Below are 22,399 nucleotides of genomic sequence, written 5' to 3' on the forward strand. Positions count from 1 at the left end.
GAAGACAGACCGGCCGCACAGCTTAAATCTGTCTGTAGAAGTGTATTTTATATTTCGGTTAAATTGTATGTTATGTGAGGGCACCCAGATAGCTAATATTATTGTATTCGTGTATTCTGAGTGCCATTCACCTAATGATATGCACTCAGACTTGAGCTATCTGGGGATATGTTAAATGTCTGTGTTTGCTGTGGGGGTGTGCCATTGTGTGTTTAAATGGTGATGTCTGTGCTGTTGTCTCCACATGTGTATTGGTGATCTCCCCTTTGTCCTGAGAGATAATTGGATTGTCTTCGGTCGTCTCCGGGACAGAGGGGAGGAAACCATGATGCATTGTGGGGATATGTTGTATCTGTTCTGTATTTGCAAAACTGTAATAAAAACCAGGCTGGGTGTGCCAGCATATCAGACCACTGCTGACCCTCAAGACGGAGCCTTGTCTCGTTATTGGGGGGATTCCATGTATGCTGTTGGAGACTGATTGCCAGGAGTGTAAGCTGACTGTACGCTTTTCCTGTTCGTCTGACTGACAGCTATTTGCGAGGTTCCAGTTTGGAGTGCTATTTTGTATCCAGTTCGGGAGGTTGGTGTTCTGCAGTAGCTGTGCCTGTCTCTCGGAAAGGGGCATATCGCCTAAACTGATTTTAACGGCCTTGTCTGCTGAAACGGTCCGTTACAGTACTGTTATGGGGACAGTGGATGGTACTGTTATGAAGGACAGTGGATGGCACTGTTATAGGGACAGTGGATGGTACTGTTATGGGGCACAATGGATGGTACTGTTGTGGGGGACAGTGGATGGCACTGTTATGGAGGACAGTGGATGGCACTGTTATGGAGGACAGTGGATGGCACTGTTATGGGGGACAGTGGATGGCACTGTTATGGAGGACAGTGGATGGCACTGTTATGGGGGACAGTGGATGGCACTGTTATGGGGGACAGTGGATGGCACTGTTATGGGGGACAGTGGATGGCACTGTTATGGGGGACAGTGGATGGCACTGTTATGGGGACAGTGGATGGCACTGTTATGGGGGTTGATGGTACTGTTGTGCACTGCCAGAGGATGCATCTAATTTATGACGATCTTTCCGACCATTTGTGTGCCTAAAGTGAAATTTACGCGAGCTCGGAGATGGAGCTAAGAAATTGGTGTAAAAGTAGATAAATATGCTACCCCCCCCCCCCCCCCCGCCTCTCCCTGACTTCACCACCTAGGAATAGAGGAGAGATAGGAAGATCTGAGCCGCCCCAAGAACCAAATATTGCCTCTATAGCCGGCGACCATGATGCTTTGCTGCCAGAAACTACATTCAAACATCTTACATTTACTTCTGTGGGGGAGGGGAAGTGACAACAGCAAGCAGAGGTCTTGAAAACTGAAGAATTGATAATGTCTATTAGAAAATTATAGAACTTTTACTTTACAAAAGTAATAGGTGCTGAAACCAGAATACCCCATTTAACATACTCAGCCCTGCTTCACCTGAAGCTGAAAATAACCTTCATAAACGTAGTGCAGCCCCCACTGGGCACAACGACCTTTTCCTTGCCAAATTCACTAAAACATCGCTATGGCTGTGTGAACAGGCGGTGAGCGGTTGTCAATATTTTAGCCACCTGAACCCTACCCCATGGGCAGCTGAAACTAAATATTTTTATGCCTAGGTACTCACCGGGATCTGGAATGATGAGCTGCGCATACGTCTCTGCTGTTCCAGCTTCATTTTCAGCTATACATTGGTAATAACCCTCATCCGACTTCACCAGACCCAAAATCCTTAGATTGCTGTCACCCTAAAATGCAGAAAACATGCGGGTGAGAAGGCTATATGCTTACAATGGTTGGTAAAAGACATGTAGCAGAGCTGTAGCTGTCATTGAGCTTTTGCACAATACTTTGATAATAAAACAAGAATAGCGGCACAATAGGTGTATCTGCAGTCCTATGTCAAACCATAGATGACATGCTGTGATGTCATAATGAGTGTGGTTAATGACAAACACAGCTCTGCTACATCTGTATTTATTCATCTCATGAAGCAGTGCTGAGTATATTAAAGGGATATTTCGCTAAACTTTACTTTCTGCACAAGAAAAAGTTTTCCAATTTTCCAATATACTTTCTGTATCAATTCCACTTAGTTTTCAAGATCTCTGCTTGCTGTCATTCAGTAGGAGGTTTCATTGGTCATTGGGCCGTGACAGTTGCTGTACAACTATGTGCACAAAACCAGGAAAGACGTCTATCCACTTGGGAGTAAACAGGGAAGGTTCTTTTTGAATAACAGCAAGCAGAGATCTTGAAAATGGAAGAATTGATAAGATATATAGAAAAATTCAAAACGTTTCATTTACAAAAAGTGACCCATAGCTGCTGAAACCAGAATACCCCATTGAACATGCTCAGCTCTGCTTCATCTGGACATTTTTATTAAACAAGTCACAAAATAAGCGCAATTCATTAAAACAATGCTATTTCTGCGTCAACAGGCCCACGCCAGGAGGTGGTAAACATGTCTTTAACCACTGACAGCAAGCTGAGATCTTTAAAAACTGGACAAACCCTTAGGGCTCATTCAGAAGGCCGTATGCTGTCCGGAAAAATGCGGATCAGTTTTTTTGCGGACAGTTCAGGATGTCCGAAAAAAAATTAAAATGGATTGCATTCCGCATTTTTTGGGACCCATAGACTTCAATGGGGCCACGTCCTAATTTTCTCTGACAAGTATAGGACATGTTATATTTGTTTTGCGGAGCCACAGAAAGGAAGCAAAGGGCCCCCTACAGGTGAATCCACAAGAAAATAGATCCGCATTTTTGCGGACAGCATACGGCCGTCTGAATGAGCCCCATATACTGCTGAGCGGAAACAAAGTGGAGGGAATTAAGGGGCGTGTACACTTTTGCAACCGATTCTTTGTTGATAATCTTGATTACAATTCTTCTGCCGTTTTGTGTTTACAGATCTTTTGCAGACCAATGGGTCTCTATGGTAACAGACTACAAGCTCAGTGCAGTCTGATGATTCAGCCATGCTCAGTCCCACTCAACCCCTCCTCCTCTCAATTTACAGACAGCAACGGAGGAATTAAAGGGCATCTGTCAGCAGTTTTGTACCTATTACACTGGCTGACCTGTTCCATGTGCACTTGGCAGCTGAAGGCATCTGTGTTGGTCTCATGTTCATATGTGCCCGCAGTGAAGAGAAAAATGATGTTTTAATATATGCAAATGAACCTCTAGGAGCAACGGGGGCGTTACCATTACACCTAGAGGCTCAGCTCTCTCTGCAACTGCCGCGCCCTCTGTACTTTGACAGGATCAGGCAGTGTAAACATCACCACACCAAAGTGCTGAGGGCTCAGCAGTTGCAGAGAGAGCAGAGCCTCTAGGTGTAATGGTAACGCCCCCAATGCTCCTAGAGGCTCATTTGCATATATTAAAACCTCATTTTTCTCAGCAATGCGGGCACATAGGAACATGGGATCAACACAGATGCCTTCAGCTGCCAAGCGCACATGTAACAGGTCAGCCGGTGTCATAGGGACAAAACTGCTGACAGATGCCCTTTAATTCCATCTCTGCTGTTTGTAAATTGAGAGGAGGAGGGGTAGTGAGTATCTATAGAGACACATAGGTCTGCATAGGAGCTGTGGACAGAAAACGGTAAAAGATTTTTAGCCAGGGCTATTTACAAAGTTATCTCCTTTGTTTAAAAAAATGTACATGCATTGGCAGCATAGAATAAAATGGTTGCAAAAGTATTCACGTCTTCCAGTGAAGTGGAACCTGACTGCAGCCGCCTATACACTGGTCCCTTTGCAGGACGGGCCTTAAAGATGTAAGATCTGAGCTGCAGACACTCAGCCTGGCTTTTAATAACTTGGTTTTCTTTGGTAGCATCTTGGATGAGCCTTGTGTCTGGGGGCGGTGTGCATCGTGAATTTGTCAGCTCCTTATTGCTGTAGCAATAGGCCACCAGGGATCCTGACATTACCCTCTTCTCTGCCGTAGACCACCAGGGATACTGACATTACCCTCTTCTCTGCCGTAGACCACCAGGGATTCTGACATTACCCTCTTCTCTGCCGTAGACCACCAGGGATTCTGACATTAACCTCTTCTCTGCCCTAGACCACCAGGGATTCTGACATTAGCCACTTCTCTGCCCTAGACCACCAGGAATACTGACATTAGCCACATCTCTGCCATAGACCACCAGGGATACTGACATTAACCTGTTCTCTGCCATAGACCACCAGGGATTCTGACATTAGCCACTTCTCTGCCGTAGACCACCAGGGATTCTGACATTAGCCACTTCTCTGCCGTAGACCACCAGGGATACTGACATTAACCTCTTCTCTGCACTAGACCACCAGGGATTCTGACATTAGCCACATCTCTGCCCTAGACCACCAGGGATTCTGACATTAGCCACTTCTCTGCCGTAGACCACCAGGCAGTCTGACCATTAACACTTCCACTGCCCTAGACCACCAGGGATACTGACATTAACCTCTTCTCTGCACTAGACCACCAGGGATTCTGACATTAGCCACTTCTCTGCCGTAGACCACCAGACAGTCTGACATTAACACTTCCGCTGCCGTAGACCACCAGGGATTCTGACATTAACCTCTTCTAGGCCGTAGACCACCAGGGATTCTGACATTAGCCACTTCTCTGCCGTAGACCACCAGGGATTCTGACATTACCCTTCTCTCTGCCCTAGACCACCAGGGATTCTGACATTAGCCACATCTCTTCCCTAGACCACCAGGAATACTGACATTAGCCACATCTCTGCCATAGACCACCAGGGATACTGACATTAACCTCTTCTCTGCCATAGACCACCAGGGATTCTGACATTAGCCACTTCTCTGCCCTAGACCACCAGGGATACTGACATTAACCTCTTCTCTGCCATAGACCACCAGGGATACTGACATTACCCTCTTCTCTGCCGTAGACAACCAGGCAGTCTGACATTAACACTTCCACTGCCCTAGACCACCAGGGATACTGACATTACCCTCTTCTCTGCCCTAGACCACCAGGAATACTGACATTAGCCACATCTCTGCCATAGACCACCAGGCAGTCTGACATTAACACTTCCACTGCCCCAGGCCACCAGGGTTGCTGAGATTAACCTCTTCTCTGTCCTAGACCACCAGGGTTGTTGACACTTACCATTCCAGAGCTCAAGAGCACCAAGGATTCTTTCATTAACCCCTTTATTGCCCTAGACCACAATGGATATTGCTATTACTCTCTTATTGGCCCTAGCCCACCACATATTCTAACATGCCGTCAAGGATTCTGACATTACCTCTTCCACTTCCAGAGACCACCAGGGATACTGTCATTAAGCTCTCCTATCTCCTAGACCACCAGGGATGCTAACCTTAACCCCTTCTCTGTGAGAGGCTTCCAGGGATGCTGACACCAACCTCCACTACTCAAAAGAACCAAGGATACTTAGATTAACCCTTAATTTCCTTAGACCACCAGGGATATTGCTAATAACCGCTTCTCTGCCCCAGCCCACTGTGCATTAACCCTCCTAGACCACAAAGGATGGCGTCAATAACCCCTTTATAAATTCTGGACCAGTAGAGATACTAAAATTTACCCATTCACTGCCTGATTACAAGGAATGCAGGCATTAACCCTTTCTCTGCCCTAGACCACTAGGGATGATATCATTAACCCCTTCTCCACTTTTAACTATCAAGAGATCCTAATAACTTATCTGCCTTCGGACCCTAAGGGATGCTGGTAGTAACCAATTCTCTGTGCTAGACCACCACAGATACAGATATTAACCCCTTTACTGACCTAGATCACCGAATTGGCACCGGAAGCAGGTAATGATAAATCTATGATTTTCCATGTACCATGGCTTTAAATTGAAGCTTGGACTACAAAAATCAATGATGTGCCATAATCCAAAGCAACCAGTCAGCTTTCGGGCACCTTATTGGGTAAATGAAAGGAATGGGTGTCTGGTTGCTATGGCGATAGTACGCATTCTAATACACTGTATTCCATCATTCACTGTGCAAAATAATTACAGATTGTTACTGAATGTGACATGTCTGATATTAACGAGCGCTTCCTCCTCCTCCCAAAAAACTTCAAAAATACACATCAGAGTTTTCAGTTTTGCTCTTCTCCTATTCCTTAGTTATATAATATCTGATCCTGGGAAAGATGAGTGACGACCATTATGGTGACCACTGCAGCTCACACAGATGAGATTTTACTGAGCTTTCCCTGACTCCTGGACAGTGACGGTCATATACCAGCGAAAAAACAAGGTCTCCTCATCAATATAGAAAGCAGTGGAACAAGATGTTGTGATGTTTACTGAGATGGACTAACGGAAGGCTCAAATGAGAGAAATGGGGCTAATTTATTCCAAATACGGCACCTCTCCTGTCCACAGGTTGTAGGTATTGCAGCCCCATTCGCCTGAAGGATGCATTTCTTTACTGAGCTCTTATGCAATGTATATATGATATGTCCATGCTGTACCAAAATATGGCACCCAGAGAAGTCAGTGGGCCCATTCTGTACCTCTGTGCACCCCCAATTTCAGGAGGCTGTGGGGGTAAAAAACAATATGGAAGCCATATTATCTAGGCATTCTCTCCTAGAAGCAATGCCTCTAAGCAGGGGTCTAGACATAAGAGGTGCAGAGGTAGCAGTCTCCCCAAAGCCCTGGTGCCTGAGGGTCTCACCAGTATTATATATGGTGGGTGGGGAGCCTTGTTCCAGATTTAGAATTTGGGCTCAACAGGTTCAAGTTAAAGGGGTTGTCTCTAGTGTTGGGCGAGCATGCTCGGCCGAACACCATTTTGACTCCCCGCACGTTTGTTGAACTGCAGCAGAAAGGGACAGATCGTGTAGGGACAGGAATCGTTTTTTTTTTTTTAGGCAGGGTTTAGTTAGAGACCCAAAAGTCCTTTTAAGGACTATTGTTTTATCCGGCTGCAATATATATTATTAGCGCAACCTGCGCTAAATTGCGTGCAAATGTTTGGCCGCTGCTGACAGCGACACAACCTCTGCTACATCTGTTGTGTTATATTTGCGCGTCCTAAATATCTGTGACATTCAGTGTAATTTTTCCGCCGCTGGTGACAGTGACATTACCTGCGCTACATCTCCTGTATAACGTTTGCGCATCCTAAATATCTGTGACATTCAGTGTAAGTTATTTGCGCATACACTTACAAAACCTGCGCTACTGTACGTGTGACATACTTGCAAGCATATATACCATTTAATATGCTCAAGGCAAGCAGTAAGGGACAGGGAAGTGGCCATGCTGCTGATGGTGCACGCAGAGGCCGTGGCCCTGGGCGCGGTGAAACTGTGCATGCTGCCAGAGCACAAGAAACACACTCATCCACGATACCTAGCTTCATGTCCCAGTTTGCAGGGTGGCGCAGGACACCACTCTTGAAGTAAGACAAGTGCAATCAGGTGGTCGGTTGGATTGCAGCAGATAATGCTTCCAGTCGGTTAAGAACCACCCTGTCTTCCACAAAGTCCAGTCTCAGTAGCCAAGAGTCTGGTCAACAGAATCCTCCCCCTGATCCTTCTTCCTCCCACCATGGAGAGTCTTGGCAAACAAGTGTTCCCACACTCGGATATTCCGAGGAGCTCTTTTCAGCACCATTCCTTGATTTGGGCCTCTCACCAAGCACGCTTGAAGAGGGACATAAGGAGATCTTGTGCACTGATTCCCAAACACTTGAGCATCCACAGTCAGAAGAAGATGACGGTGGGGAACGGCAATTAGTGTTTCACAAGGTGGATGTTGATGATGAGACACAGTTCTAATAAGTCAACGACAATTAGCGTCTCAAGAGGTTGATGATGAGGATGAGACACAGTTGTCAATAAGTGAGGTTCTTGTTAGGTCAACAAGTCCAGAGGATGACCAGAGTGAGGAAGTGGAAGAGAAGGTAGTGGGCGATGAAATCACTGACCCAACCTGGGAAGGTGGCAAGCCAAGCAAGGACAGCAGTACAGAGGAGGAGGGATCTGCAGCACCGCAACAGGCTGGAAGAGGCAGTGGGGTGGCAAAAGTGAGAAGGCAGGCCACACCAAACAGACCCTCAACTGTTCCCCGGAGCACACCCTTGTGGCAATCTCTCTTGCCAAGGAGTAGGTGTTCCACAGTCTAGCGCTTTTTTGAGGAAATTGTGAATGATAAAAGAATTGTCAAGAATTTGCAACCTGTGCCGTACCAAAATGAGCAGGGGCGTGAACACTAGCAACCTCACCACCACCAGCATGATCCGCCACATGGCATCAAAGAACCCTAATAGGTAGGCCGAACGCCTGGGTCTACAATCAGTGTCTGCGTGTCACACCACTGCCTCCTCTTCCCCTGTGTTATGTGCTGGCCAATCCCCTGTCCGAGACGCAGGCCCAGATGCCTCCCGCTCTGCACCTGGACCTTCGCAAGCACCATCAGCTAGAACATACACTTCTGTGTCCCAGATGTCCATACCCCAGGCCTTTGAATGAAAGCACAAATACCCAGCCACCCACCCACAGGCCATAGCACTAAATATGCACCTTTCCAAATTGCTGGCCCTTGAAATGTTGCCATATAGGCTTGTGGACACTGAGGCTTTCCGCAGCCTGATGTCGGCGGCAGTCCCTCGTTACTGTGTCCCCAGCTGCCACTAATTTTCCCGGTGTGCTGTCCCCACCTTACACCAGCATGTGTCCCGTAACATCACCCGTGCCCTAACCAACGCAGTTATTGGGAAGGTCCACTTAACGACTGACATATGGACAAGTGCTTTTGGCCAGGGATGCTACATTTCCCTAATGGCACACTGGGTGAACGTTGTGGAGGCCGGGAGCGAGTCATACCCTGGGATGGCTCAAGTGCTACCGAAGCCAAGGATTGCGGGCCCTGCTTTCTTCAGGATTTCCAACACCACCTACATTAGTGGCTGCAACCCGCCCTTATCCTCCTCCACCTCCTCCTCCACTTCCACCTCTGAATTCTCATCTTGCAGCACCAGTCAGCCAGCAGTTAGTAGCTGGAAGCAGAGTAGCACTGCAGGGGGGAAGCGGCAACAGGCCGTGCTAAAACTAATTTGCTTAGGTGACAAACAGCACCGCCGCAGAGCTGTAGCAGGGTATAAGGGACCAGACTGAGCTGTGGCTCTCACCACTCAACCTACAACCAGGCATGGTTGTGTCTGATAATGGCCGTAACTTGGTGGCGGCTTTGGAGCTTGGCAAGATCACACACATACCATGCCTAGCCCACGTGTTCAACTTAGTGGTTCAGCGGTTACTCAAAACATACCCCAATTTGCCTGAGCTACTGGTGAAAGTGCGCCGTGTGTGTGCCCATTTCTGAAAGTCATCTACAGCTGCCGCCAGTCTGGCAACGCTGCAGCAGCGCTTGCAATTGCCAGCTCACCGACTGTTGTGCGACGTGAGCATGCGCTGGAACTCCACGTTCCACATGTTGGCCAGGCTTTGTGAGCAGCAGAGGGCAGTAGTGGAATACCAGCTGCAACATGGTCGTCGTCTTTCCAGTCAGCTTCCGCTCTTCACAAGCGACAAGTGGGCATGGTCGTCTGACCTCTGTGAGGTTTTAAGAAATTTTGAGGAATCAACACAGATGGTGAGCGGCGATGCCGCTATTGTCAGCGCAACCATCCCACTTCTGTGTCTACTGAAACGCTCGCTGCTCACAATGAAGGTATACGCTTTGCATGTGGAAGAGGTGGAAATGGGGGAAAACCGTACACAGGGTGATAGCCAGACCACCCTCAGTTCATCTTCTCAGCGTGAATTGGAATATGATGAGGAGGAGTAGGAGACGGTTACCTCTGTTACAGAGGGTAGTACCCATAGCAGGTTTATTCCATCTGTTCAGCGTAGATGAGCTGAAGAGGAGAAAGAGGAGATTGAGAGTCATCCTCCTGGCACACATGGCTAACTTTATGTTATGCTGCCTTTCCCGTGACCCTAGCGTTAAACGCATTTTGGCCAACACAAATTAATGTTTGTTCACCCTTCTCGACCCCACCACAAAGAGAACTTCTCATCTCTCATTCCTGTGGTGGAGAGGACGAGCAAAATGGTGCAATAACAGACCTTGTGGAAAAATTTCTCCCAAAATTTCCAGCTGACAACGCTGGTGGCAGAGTACGTAGTTCCTTGGGCAACCAAGGAGGGGAGATGAGGGGAACACACAGCAGTTCCAACAGAGGCAGGGCAACACTCTCCAAGGCCTGGGACAGTTTCATGACACCCCACCAGCACCCTCACCCTGATGCACGGCCTAGTGTCACAAGGAGGGAAAAGTTTTGGAAGATAGTGAAGGAGTACATAGCAGACCGTGTCAGCGTCCTCAGTGATCCCTCTGTGCCTTACAACTATTGGGTGTCCAAGATGGACACGTGGCACGAACTGGCGCTGTACGCCTTGTAGGTGCTGGTCTGCCCTGCCGCCAGCGTTTTGTCAGAGCAGATATTTAGTGCTGCTGGGGGCATTATATCTGATAGGCGCATCCGCCTGTCAACTGAAAATGCTGACAGGTTGACTCTTATAAAAATTAACAAGGCCTGGATTGCCCCTGACTTCTCTACTCCACCAGAGGTAAGCGGCTGAACATAAAGGCACTTTATATGTGGCTTTTATAGTGTATTGAATACACTGTATTCCCATGCACCCCTTCCACCACAAAAAAGTGTATATGGTTCAATCTTCCTTTTCTCGTCCTCTTCCTCCTCCTCCATCATATCAACATGCTTATTAGGCTGCCCTCGCTCCTAATGTTTTATAGGGTCAGCTCACCAGCAGGCCCTCGCCCATAATGTTTTAGAGGGTCACCAGCAGGCCATCAATCATAATTTTTCAAGGGTGTGTATGATGCCCTACTTTATGTGTAATAAAGGGTGTATTGGAGTGCGGGTTCCTTGTCATTTTTGGCAGCCCTTTCACTTAGTGCATAGGTTTTATAAGTGTAGGAGTCCCACTACCTGAACAATTGTACCACTATGTGAATGAGGCCCAGGTTATATCGGAGTGCCTCTTCCTTGGAATTTTTGGCAAGACTTGCACTTTATATATAAGTAAATATACAGGAAAGAATGTTTCCTAACAATTTTTTTCTTTAAAATCGATTTTATCTTTGGTTTTGTGCGTATTATTGTCAGTCTGTAAAAGTGGCGTACTACTCGGACAACATCGTTCCCAGCAGCGACCTGGGAGTCCAAGATGCATCCAGACATCCTCCCCATGCTGTTACCGAACCATTTCAGTGGTGTTTCCATCAATTTCTGACCTTTTCCTATGAACCAGACACCCTCCCCTCTTCAGAGCAGGGGGTGCCTAGTGTAATGCTCTGGTTCTCCCATTGACTTCCATTGTGCCCTGGTGCTCTGTAGAGCACCCGAGCATCAAAAAGTGTTCTACTCGAGCCCCAGAGCCCCCGTCACTTTGGTGCTCGTTCAACACTTGCTATTAAATCTGAGACAATGGAGGCATATTGCTCGGCTATTTTCAGCGGCCCCATAGTAACGAATGGAGGACTGCTGCGCATGCACAGTGCACCCTTCATTCATTACTATGTGGCCGCCGAAAATAGCTGAGCGCTGGCTCGGCTATTTCCATCGAGCCCATAGAAGTTAATGGGAGCAGTGGCCAGTCATGCGCGGTGTGCCCCCATTCACTTCTATGGTGGGAGAGCTTGGTAGTGGCCGGACCGGAGTCCTCCAGTCAAAAAGCAGAGGTATATCCTAGAGATATGGCCCCATTGTCTCAGATGAGACAACCCCTTTAAACCTTTTTATTCAGAGGAAAGGTAAGGTGTCCTATGGAGGCACCCTTGGGCAATGTACATACCTATCTTATGTAGGTCTATAATGGTAGGGATTCTCATTTCGGTTGTATAGACTCCATGAAGCTTTACTGTGAAAGTTGGGACCCATATACAGAAGATAGTTAGGCAGTTTGGTGGACTTCGGTGGATCTTATCTACATGGGACCTTTAAAACATGAATGACTTACCACAATCTGGAAGTAGTCACTGGGGATGACCACCTCCCCATTCTTGGTCCACTTCACTGTAGGAGGAGGCTTTCCTGATACAGCACATTCAAACTCAATGTCCATACTTTCATAGGCGTACAGGTTGGCTGGGTGGTTCATGAACCTTGGGGGCACTGGAAATAAGAAGAGAATAAAAAGTGTTACGTTACTATGTTAGATGTAAGCCTCATACAGACATGACTTTGGCCAGCCAAGCTCTGGAAAGATTTGTTTTTGACAACAGATCCTGGTGACTTATAATGGAGTCTTTCAAGTCTTTGTCAGGTGGGGTCTAATAAACCATCAGATTATGCCATTCTAGGGGTCAAAGATGCCAAAACATCAACAAAATAGAATACAATGGCTTTATGAAGAAAACCTAAGGCTAGGACAACATGACTTTGTGTGGAAACTTTAAAGTTGCACCTCCGATGCTGCCGTATAAAAGGTATTGAGTTGCGCAATTTCTGCAACTTCTGATTCCATCAAAATTATGGTGAACTGCCACTATGACATGTGAGCGCCATCCTACAACTTGTACCAATACACAATGTTGAGTAAAGGTGCCTAACATTGTGCTGAAGTCCATGTCCCACAGGGCTCTGGGAATACTGCAAGCAAAATCGTTTTGTGGTCCCATGGCGTAAGACAACACCAGAGAACAGAGGTGGGCTGCATTACTATGTCGACACTGTCCTCTCCCGGTAAAAGTTATAATTATTCTTCACTTTAATCAGTTAAATCATGGAAACAGTGTTTAACTAATCAGTAAAATCTGCACATAATTAATAATGTTCCCTTCTACAGCAACACTGAGAAGAATTCCTGTAAAGTCATACTGAATGTTTTATAGGTCACATGATCATCCTCGTTAGGACTGAGACCTTTCCGATTTTTATGCACATTGTTAAATGAAATTATCATAATGTGAGAAATGAGACTTGATATCATAAAACATTATTTATATTGTATGGATGAGAAATTTGAGAGGGGGAAAGGAGAGCATGGAGAAAGTCTGTGTGGGGGGGGGGGGGTAAGATTGAAGTAAGAGGAAAGGAAGGGAGGGGAGGTGAGAAAGGGATAACAGGGATGAGGATGGGAAAGGGAGAAAGATGAGGAACAGAAGTGGGAGAGAAAGGGATAAAGGAGAGAGATGAGAAAGGGGAGGGGGGAGTGAAAGGAATAAAGGAGAGGGAATATGAAAGGAAGGAAGATAAGGAGAGAAAGGGATAAAGGAGAAGGAAGAGGAAGGGAGGTGAGGAGAGGGGAGAAAAGGGTAATGGAGAAGGAAGAGGAAGAGAGGTGAGGAGAGAAAGGGGAAATGGAGAGGGAAGAGACAGGGAGGTGAGGAGAGAAAGGCATAACAGGGATGAGAATGGGAAAGGGAGGGGAGATGGGAGAGAAAGGGATAAAGGAGAGAGATGAGAAAGGGAAGGGAGGGGAGGAGTGAAAGGAATATGGGATAAGGAAGATGGAAGGAAGATGAGGAAAGAAAGGGATAAAGCAGAAGAAAGAGGGAGGGAGGTGAGGAGAGGGGAGAAAGGGGTAAAGGAGAAGGAAAGGGAAGGTAGGTGAGGAGAGGAAAGAAAGGGGTAAAGGAGAAGGAAGGGGATGGGAGGTGAGGAGAGGAAAGAAAGGGGTAAAGGAGAAGGAAGAGGAAGGGAGGAGAGGAGAGGGGAGAAAGGGTTAAAGGAGAATGAAGAAGGAAGGGTGAGGAGATAAAGGGGAAATCGAAAGGGAAGAGAAGGGGGAGTGAAATGCTTAAGAGTAAAGGAAACGAAGGGAGGGGAAGGGCAGGAGAGAGAGAGTTAAGCAAGAGGGAAGAGGAAGGGAGGGGATGAGAGGGAAGGAAGAGCAAAAAAAAAGAAGAGGTGAAATAAAATAAGAAATAAATCTGGTGATACATATTAAATGGACAGTGGCAGGGAGAAGTCCTAGTGAGCTTGTGAGGTTATATCATGAGGCCAGCTGCCCCCAAATACAATTCAGTGAGGGCTGTATCATAACCCTATAGGGCGGTTTATAAAATAGAAAGAAATAAGGTGTACACGCCTTCTTCTGGTTTTGCATACAGGATCAATATTTATTAATAAAAATCATTAAAAGAAAAACGAAAAATATATACTTGTTCCCAAAATAATAAAAAAAATATAATAAATCATACATATCCACAATTCATCCCCAAATTGCAATACATAATTCAATGAATAGGTGGAAAAATAGATGTTAATTTTTATGCATGATTGTATGAATGAACTCATCAAAAAAGGAGAAAATAAAATAAAAATAATAATAATAATAATAATTAAAAAAATATGTATATACAGTCAGGTCCATAAATATTGGGACATGGACACAATTCTAACATTTTTTGGCTCTATACACCACCACAATGGATTTGAAATGAAACAAACTGCACTTTAACTGCAGACTGTCAGCTTTAATTTGAGGGTATTTACATACAAATCAGGTGAACGGTGTAGGAATTATAACAGTTTCCATATGTGCCTCCCACTTGTTAAGAGCCCAAAAGTAATGGGACAATTGGCTTCTCAGCTGTTCCATGGCCAGGTGTGTGTTATTGCCTCATTATCCCAATTACAATGAGCAGATGAAAGGTCCAGAGTTCATTTCACGTCTGCTATTTGCATTTGGAATCTGTTGCTGTCAACTCTCAAGATGAGATCCAAAGAGCTGTCACTATCAGTGAAGCAAGCCATCATTAGGCTGAAAAAAAAAAAAAAAAAAAGATCTTCTGAGAGATAGCAAAAACATTAGGCATGGCCAAAACAACTGTTTGGAACATTCTTAAAAAGAAAGAACGCACCGGTGAGCTCAGCAACACCAAAAGACCCGGTAGACCACAGAAAACAACTGTCGTGGATGACCGAAGAATTATTTCCCTGGTGAAGAAAACACCCTTCACAACAGTTAGCCAGATCAAGAACACTCTCCAGGAGGTAGGTGTATGTGTGTCAAAGTCAACAATCAAGAGAAGACTTCACCAGAGTGAATACAGAGGGTTCACCATTGGTAAGCCTCAAAAACAGGAAGGCCAGATTAGAGTTTGCCAAACGACATCTAAAAAAGCCTTCACTGTTCTGGAACAACATCCTATGGACAGATGAGACCAAGATCAACTTGTACCAGAGTGATGGAAAGAGAAGAGTATGGAGAAGGAAAGGAAATGCTCATGATTAGTGTTGAGCGAACTTGTGTTTTAAGTTCGGCGTCTAAAGTTCGGGATCAGGTTATCGAAGAATCACGTTATGGATTCCGCTACCCCGGACCAAGTTATGGTCCGTGGTAGCGGAATCCATAAGTTATGGATTCCGCTACCACGGACCATAACTTGGTCCGGGGTAGCGGAATCCATAACGCGATTCTTCGATAACCTGATCCCGAACTTTAGATGCCGAACTTAAAACACAAGTTCGCTCAACACTACTCATGATCCTAAGCATACCACCTCATCAGTGAAGCATGGTGGTGGTAGTGTCATGGCGTGGGTATGTATGGCTGCCAATGGAACTGGTTCTCTTGTATTTATTGATGATGTGACTGCTGACAAAAGCAGCAGGATGAATTCTAAAGTGTTTCAGGCAAAATTTTCTGCTCATATTCAGCCAAATGCTTCAGAACTCATTGGACGGCGCTTCACAGTGCAGATGGACAATGACCCAAAGCATGCTGCAAAAGCAACCAAAGAGTTTTTTAAGGGAAAGAAGTGGAATGTTATGCAATGGCCAAGTCAATCACCTGACGTGAATCCGATTGAGCATGCATTTCACTTGCTGAAGACAAAACTGAAGGGAAAATGCCCCAAGAACAAGCAGGAACTGAAGACAGTGGCAGTAGAGGCCTGGCAGAGCATCACCAGGGATGAAACCCAACGTCTGGTGATGTCTATGTGTTCCAGACTTCAGGCTGTAATTGACTGCAAAGGATTTGCAACCAAGTATTAAAAAGTGAAAGTTTGATTTATGATTATTATTCTGTCCCATTACTTTTGGTCCCTTAACAAGTGGGAGGCACATATGCAAACTGTTGTAATTCCTGCACCGTTCACCTGATTTGGATGTAATACCCTCAAATTAAAGCTGACAGTCTGCAGGTAAAGCACATCTTGTTTGTTTTATTTCAAATCCATTGTGGTGGTGTATAGAGCCAAAAATGTTAGAATTGTATTGATGTCCCAATATTTATGGACCTGACTGTAACTAATGTCTATAATGATAAGTGCTTAAATCATACAAAGATGTAACTCATGTACATACATAGTTGAACCTCAATTATAATGACCGGTCAAGTGAGCAAAAAATGAAAAGATAAATGCAAAAATGCTAATTTCAGTACAAGATTGTGTGAATTGGTCTAATATACGGCATATGCAAGGGTGCCTATATGCCGAACACTAAAATCACACAAGGATGTAGAGCATTGGCCTATAATTCATAGTATTGATTGTATAACATATACGTGGCCAAAATGATTGTAGTAAACTTTTAAAATATAAATAAAACTTAATCCATGATTCCAATGATATTTGGTAATACCTAATTCACATGTAAAAATAAGTCACTCCACATTTCTTCATCAAAAAGCGCTAGTCAGTTGGAGCGCTAATCGAATGGTGTGAACAAGCCAGATACATGTATCTCGTTTGGCTTGCAATACTCCGCAACATTCAATAGGGGGCAGGAGTGATTGTATTGAGTCTCTATACAAGTACCAAGAAAAAAAAAAAAGAAAAAACTCAGTCCATGGTTCCAATAGCTTCTGATAATGCCTAATCCACATGTACGCATAAGAACAAACAGAGACACTGGCCCGTTAAAAGGCTGATCAGATAATGTGTCCAAACCAGTTACTCATGTCTTGCCCGGCTTACAATGCTCCGCAATACTCAATAGAAAAATAGGAGGCTCCGTAATGATATTCTGAACGATATCAGTATCCTGTTTTAGTCATTCAACAACAATGATTCATATCGCCAAACACTGTGTGTAGTGTCATTTCCTCACTCAGAGCGCAGACCGTCAATCTCGCAAGTGTATGGGGTTTGTGCACTTACCCCTCCTTCTTTTGCATCAGCACTGGTTAATCCTTATAGGAATTCTCTATGGCTGTAGGTTAGAGCATTGAGTACCTCCTTCAATAGCAGTGAGTTCGCTCCACAGTGGGCAAATACCATATATACTGTATCTTAGGTCCGGACCATATTCAAAAACATATATAGGTATATTTCAAGTAATTTTCAAACGCGTTTCGGGGCACTAGCTCCTTCTTCAGTGGCTTATATTTTTAAGTGTGGCGATACCATCTTTTTTATGGTGTTTTGGAGCAGTTGCAAAGCTGAACTGGATTAGTTCACAAATAAGGCTGTTAAATAAGACCCGTATATGGAGTAGTTTTATATTCAATTATAATTACAGTTGTTATTGTTGTAATATTTGCATGTTTCTTTACTATAAACACATGGCTTCACCATCCATATCAATATCAACAAATTGTTATATCTGAAAACTTCATATAACCATTATGCTAAACCAATGAGGTTTTTATGTGGTTTCTATGCGTTGTTTTTGCAATTAAATGTGTTTTTTTATATAAAAGCTTGCTTTACTAGTCATTAAGTATGTTAAACCACATTCTATCCATCAAAAAGCAAAAAAAAGCATAACAAAACATAAAATAAAAATAAATAAATAAAATAAAAAAAATTAATAAACAAATAAAAAATAAACAGTATATATTTTTCTTAAAAAAATCTAATATTTTCTCTAATCCAAGGAGGAAATATATAGTATAGTCTACGCTTGAGGGTTGTAGTTCTATGGCGGATGGTTTGAATCGCTCGGATTATCTTGAGGGAATATAGAGAAAGTGCCTAAAGCCAAGGGGAGATCGAGGTGCTGGTACAGAACAGCCTGACCTCGATGTCCCGTCAGCCCCAGGCCCAAAAACTTTCCTTAAAGAAACCGGAACAATTCCATATCAGAGTTTAAACCTAATGGTAGTAATGTATTGAACTCAAAGATTCTTCTTGCTTCAGCACAGGACATTCTTGCAACATGGTTCCCACCTCTCCAATGTGGTTTATTCTTTCTATTGCTACAAATGCTAATACACTGGGGTCTTTGTTATGGCACTCTTTAAAATGTTTCGATACTGTGTGTTTTTCAAAGCCATTTCGAATATTGTTTATATGTTCTGAAATCCTTTGTTTAGTTCTCCCTATGTATTGCTTTTTGCATTGACACTGTATGATATACATGACATCAGTGCTACTACACGTAAGGAATTCTTTAATCTCCCATTTATATGTGTTCTGTGTAGAATATATCCATTCAGTCTTTTTACGATCTGTAGTGGTTTTGCAATTTCCGCATTTATTACTCCTAAAGAATTCTTTCAAGTCTACCCATTTTGTTAATGTATTTGTTCTATTTGAACATCTAGTCGTTGAAGCTACCTTTAATCCTATCGATGGTACTCTAGTACATGTAATTTTGGGATAGCTAGGTAGGAGAGGACCTACAATTTTATCCTTGAGTAAATGATGCCAATGTGTTTTTATTATTCTATCCATCCCTTTATACTGCGAGTTAAAAGGAAGGATCATCCTTATTGTCTCTTCTGTTTGTTTGTTCGAATCTCTTGTCTGTTCCTTGTCCATTGTTCTAACCATATCTAAAGAGGATTGTAATACATTTTGCGGATATTCTTTGATAGTAAATTCTTTTAACATTTGTTCGGCTTCCTTTTCAAAACCCAGTTCCATTTCAGTCAACAAAATTGGCTTACAGGGATGTTGATTAGCCATCTTGGCAGATGACAACTGGAATAAAGGATATACCGCATTTTTTGTCTTATAAGACGCACCTAGGTTTTAGAGGAGGATAATAAGAAAAAAATGTTTTTCATTAAACCTCAGATCAGGCCAGCAATCAGACACCCAATGTTAATCAGACCTCATCTTATACCCCCAATCAGACCCTCATTGTTAATAAGACCCTCAATCAGACCCCAGATCAGACCCCTAATGTTAATAAGACCCTCAATCAGACCTCAGATCAGACCCCCAATGTTAATAAGGCCCCATTAAGAACTCAGAACTCCCATGCCTCAGATCAGCCCCCCATGCCTCAGATCAGCCCCCATTATGAGCACCCATGTCATTTATGAACCCCCATGCCATTTATGAGCCCCAGTGCCATTTATGAGCCTCCATTATGAGCCCCTATGCAATCTATAAGCCCCAGTGCCATTTATGAGCCCCCATGTCAATTATAAGACTCCATTATGAGCCTCCATGTCACTTATGTGACTCCATTATGAGCCCCCATGTCACATATAACACTCCATTATGAGCCCCCATGCCATTCATGAGCCCCCATGCCACAGATCAAATAAAAAAAAATAAACACTTACCTCTCCTGCTCTGGACTCCGCCTCTCCTCACCTCCAGCGCGCTCTGCTCCTCACCTCCAGCGCGCTCTGTCTTCTTCCTGCTGCGGCTGTGACCTCCGGTACTAATGAGCGCTTCCATGATTGAAGCGCTCATTAGTATTCACCCCATAAGACCCAGGGACATTTTTCCCCCACTTTGCGGGGGAAAAATGCGTCTTATGGGGTGAAAAATACAGTATCTTTTCTTAGCAATTTTTGGTATGTACTACATATTAATTAATTTTCCTGTACTGAAATTAATAAAACTAAAAACGTAACTTGTTCACTACTAATCTTCGGTGTAAACCTCAAGTTTTTATAATTTCTATCAAGACAAGATAGAAAAGACAGAGTAAGAGTTAACAAATCCTTCATACTTTTATGACAACATTAAAAACTACACATTTATCGGTAAAATCGTTTGGCTAATCCAGATGTGTCAATCCTTACCTTTGTGCATGTTTCATAATGTATTCCATTGTTTTAGGAATTTGTGATACGAATACAATAAATTAGCGGGATGTGTTAGCAAAACCATGGACAGACTGCAATTCACATCACAACCACTGGGCGGCCACACATAGAATTAACAACACCCGACAAAGCCGATCCTCTTCCTCTCACGACGCTCATCTCTGGACACGTTGAGCCAAGAGGAAAGGTAAGGAAGGACACATCCGGAGTATCCTTCAACCGCCTCCTCTCCTGCAGAATCTGACAGAGTTACTTGTTTACATTTTTTGCATAATTTTAATCTTCTCCATTTAGTCACAATTATTTTCATCATTTCTGATGGTTTCCTGTTACCAGAGGGCAGTGCATTGTGGGAGTTGAAATGCTATTTAAGGTTGCTGAAGGTCGACTGAACACACACAAAGCATCATGGCCGTAGGAGAGCTTTCCTTTGTAGCCTTTCTCACAGTATAGTATGATTTGAACAGGTTTTTCAAGAGTTTTATTTATTTATTTAATTTTTTCATTTTAGATTATTTCGTTATTTTATTGAGCAGGACTGGCCGTCTAATGTGCACGGTGGTACCACAGGGGAAAGAATGATCGGGCTGTTGGACCACAACATGCCTGATCCTCCTCTTCACAAGGGAGATACAGTAAGCCTCCTCTAGAGGTGTCAACTAGAGATGAGTGAAAATTTAGAAAATTCGATTTGACTGCTTTGGCAAATTTTACAAAAAAATTTAGTTTGTCGCGAATTAGTTCATCACGAGACTCATTTCTTTGTAAGTAGTCGGTGAACTGACAGGGAGCGGCGAATGTGCCGCCCCCCCCCATCATTGTACCCCCTCAGATGCGGCGTTCATCGCCGCATCTGACATTAATATTACATTGAAATTTTTTTAAAAATCATACTTACCTCATCCATTTGAAAGAGAAGAGTCGGCCAACGCCATTTTGATTGAAGATCACAAGATAACATCATCACGTTGGCCGGCATGGTGACGCCATATACGTCACCACGCACAGGATTTCGGCTGAGAACTTCAATAAAGATGGCGGTGGCCGGCCCATCACGAGCAAATGGAGGAGGTAAGTATCATTATTTTTGTTTGTTTTTTACACTATTTCAGGTTAAATCGATTCGCTACTACGAAGCACGAGGAAAATTCGGCTTCACAGTGAATCCAAGTTATCCAGAAATTTGGATCTCAGTTCACTGTGTGGACTTCGATTCGCCCGACACTAGTGTCAACCATCAGCTTATTCCCCTTCGCGTATTGAGATCACATGCACGTCGGCCATGCTGAGCATGCATGTGTACAGTGGGTGCAGAACTCCAACTGCTGGCTGGCCTGAACTACATGGCCTGCTTCGGGGCTCAGCCACATGATTATATTCGGAGTGCCGATAAACCACACACAGCTTTTAAGATGCAAATGGCAGAGCGATAAGTCTTGCTTTGGATGTGAACAGAGAGAAGAAAAACCCATCATGTCGACAGGAGGCGCCGGATACTGATATATGTTTCACAGCTCCCGTTATTCTCCGCAGAGAGACTTGTGCTGTACATTAAGTGACACTCTGCATGTTATAGAGCGCTTGATTCTTAACCAAGATAACTTCTTTATCCAAAACGACTGTGACTCCCAGGCTCCAATCTGCAGCATTATCATAATGGAACATAATTGGTTTACTCTGTTCTGTGCGCCGGAAAACAGCGGCGATACATTAGACGGCTACAGGACAACGAGAATTAGCATTATAATTTACTTTGTCACACAGAGCTGACTCTCAGCCAAGTGCCGCTGCTCTTTGGGGGATGCATACGGTTATAGGAAATGATACCGTTTTCTAATATTCATACATTTAGCATTCTGCATACACACTTGTCTTATATCAGGCAGTTGACCCCTCCACACAATAGAATGGTATAGCCCTTGTATAAGTCCCATGTAATGTATCCATGTCCTAACTGACACATGGCTTCAGTCATGTGACACTATTCACATCATATAATCCCTGACCAATAGTGTTACATGACAGTACCTGGGCTGGGTCAGCACACAGGACACGTCCATGTGATAAGTAAATAGGACTAAGTGCTGGAACCTTGATTTTTATTGTGGTTATTACAGTAACTACATCACTGTCTGTATTTATATGGCAGCCTGTCTCTAGGTGATTTGTAAAATGGCTGCCTGGCTCTAGGTGATGTTGTCATGTTGTTAATAAAGTTTAGTGTAAAAAGAAAACAGAAGAAACACAGAGATCTGTCAGTTAACTGATAGCCAGGTCACATGATACTTGCGAGGGTCACATGACGGCTCACATGACTGATGCCATGTTTAGCCTTATCAAGCCTGCAGACAAAATTTGTATATTTAATAAATTGTTC

At 44.1% G+C, this 22,399-nt stretch overlaps 1 protein-coding gene across 1 annotated transcript in view; it reads right to left on the bottom strand.

The window, feature by feature from the left end:
- DCC (DCC netrin 1 receptor) overlaps positions 1–22,399 on the bottom strand; it is a 494,023-nt gene that overhangs the window by 269,583 nt on the left and 202,041 nt on the right. The window contains exons 5-6 of the mRNA XM_044283460.1: positions 12,076–12,230; positions 1,680–1,800 (exon numbers count right to left, since the gene is read on the bottom strand). Coding sequence (XP_044139395.1) covers positions 1,680–1,800; positions 12,076–12,230 — 276 coding nt within the window. The remainder of the gene's footprint in view (positions 1–1,679; positions 1,801–12,075; positions 12,231–22,399) is intronic.

Source organism: Bufo gargarizans, chromosome 1 (assembly GCF_014858855.1).
Source record: "Bufo gargarizans isolate SCDJY-AF-19 chromosome 1, ASM1485885v1, whole genome shotgun sequence".
NCBI lineage: Eukaryota > Metazoa > Chordata > Amphibia > Anura > Bufonidae > Bufo > Bufo gargarizans.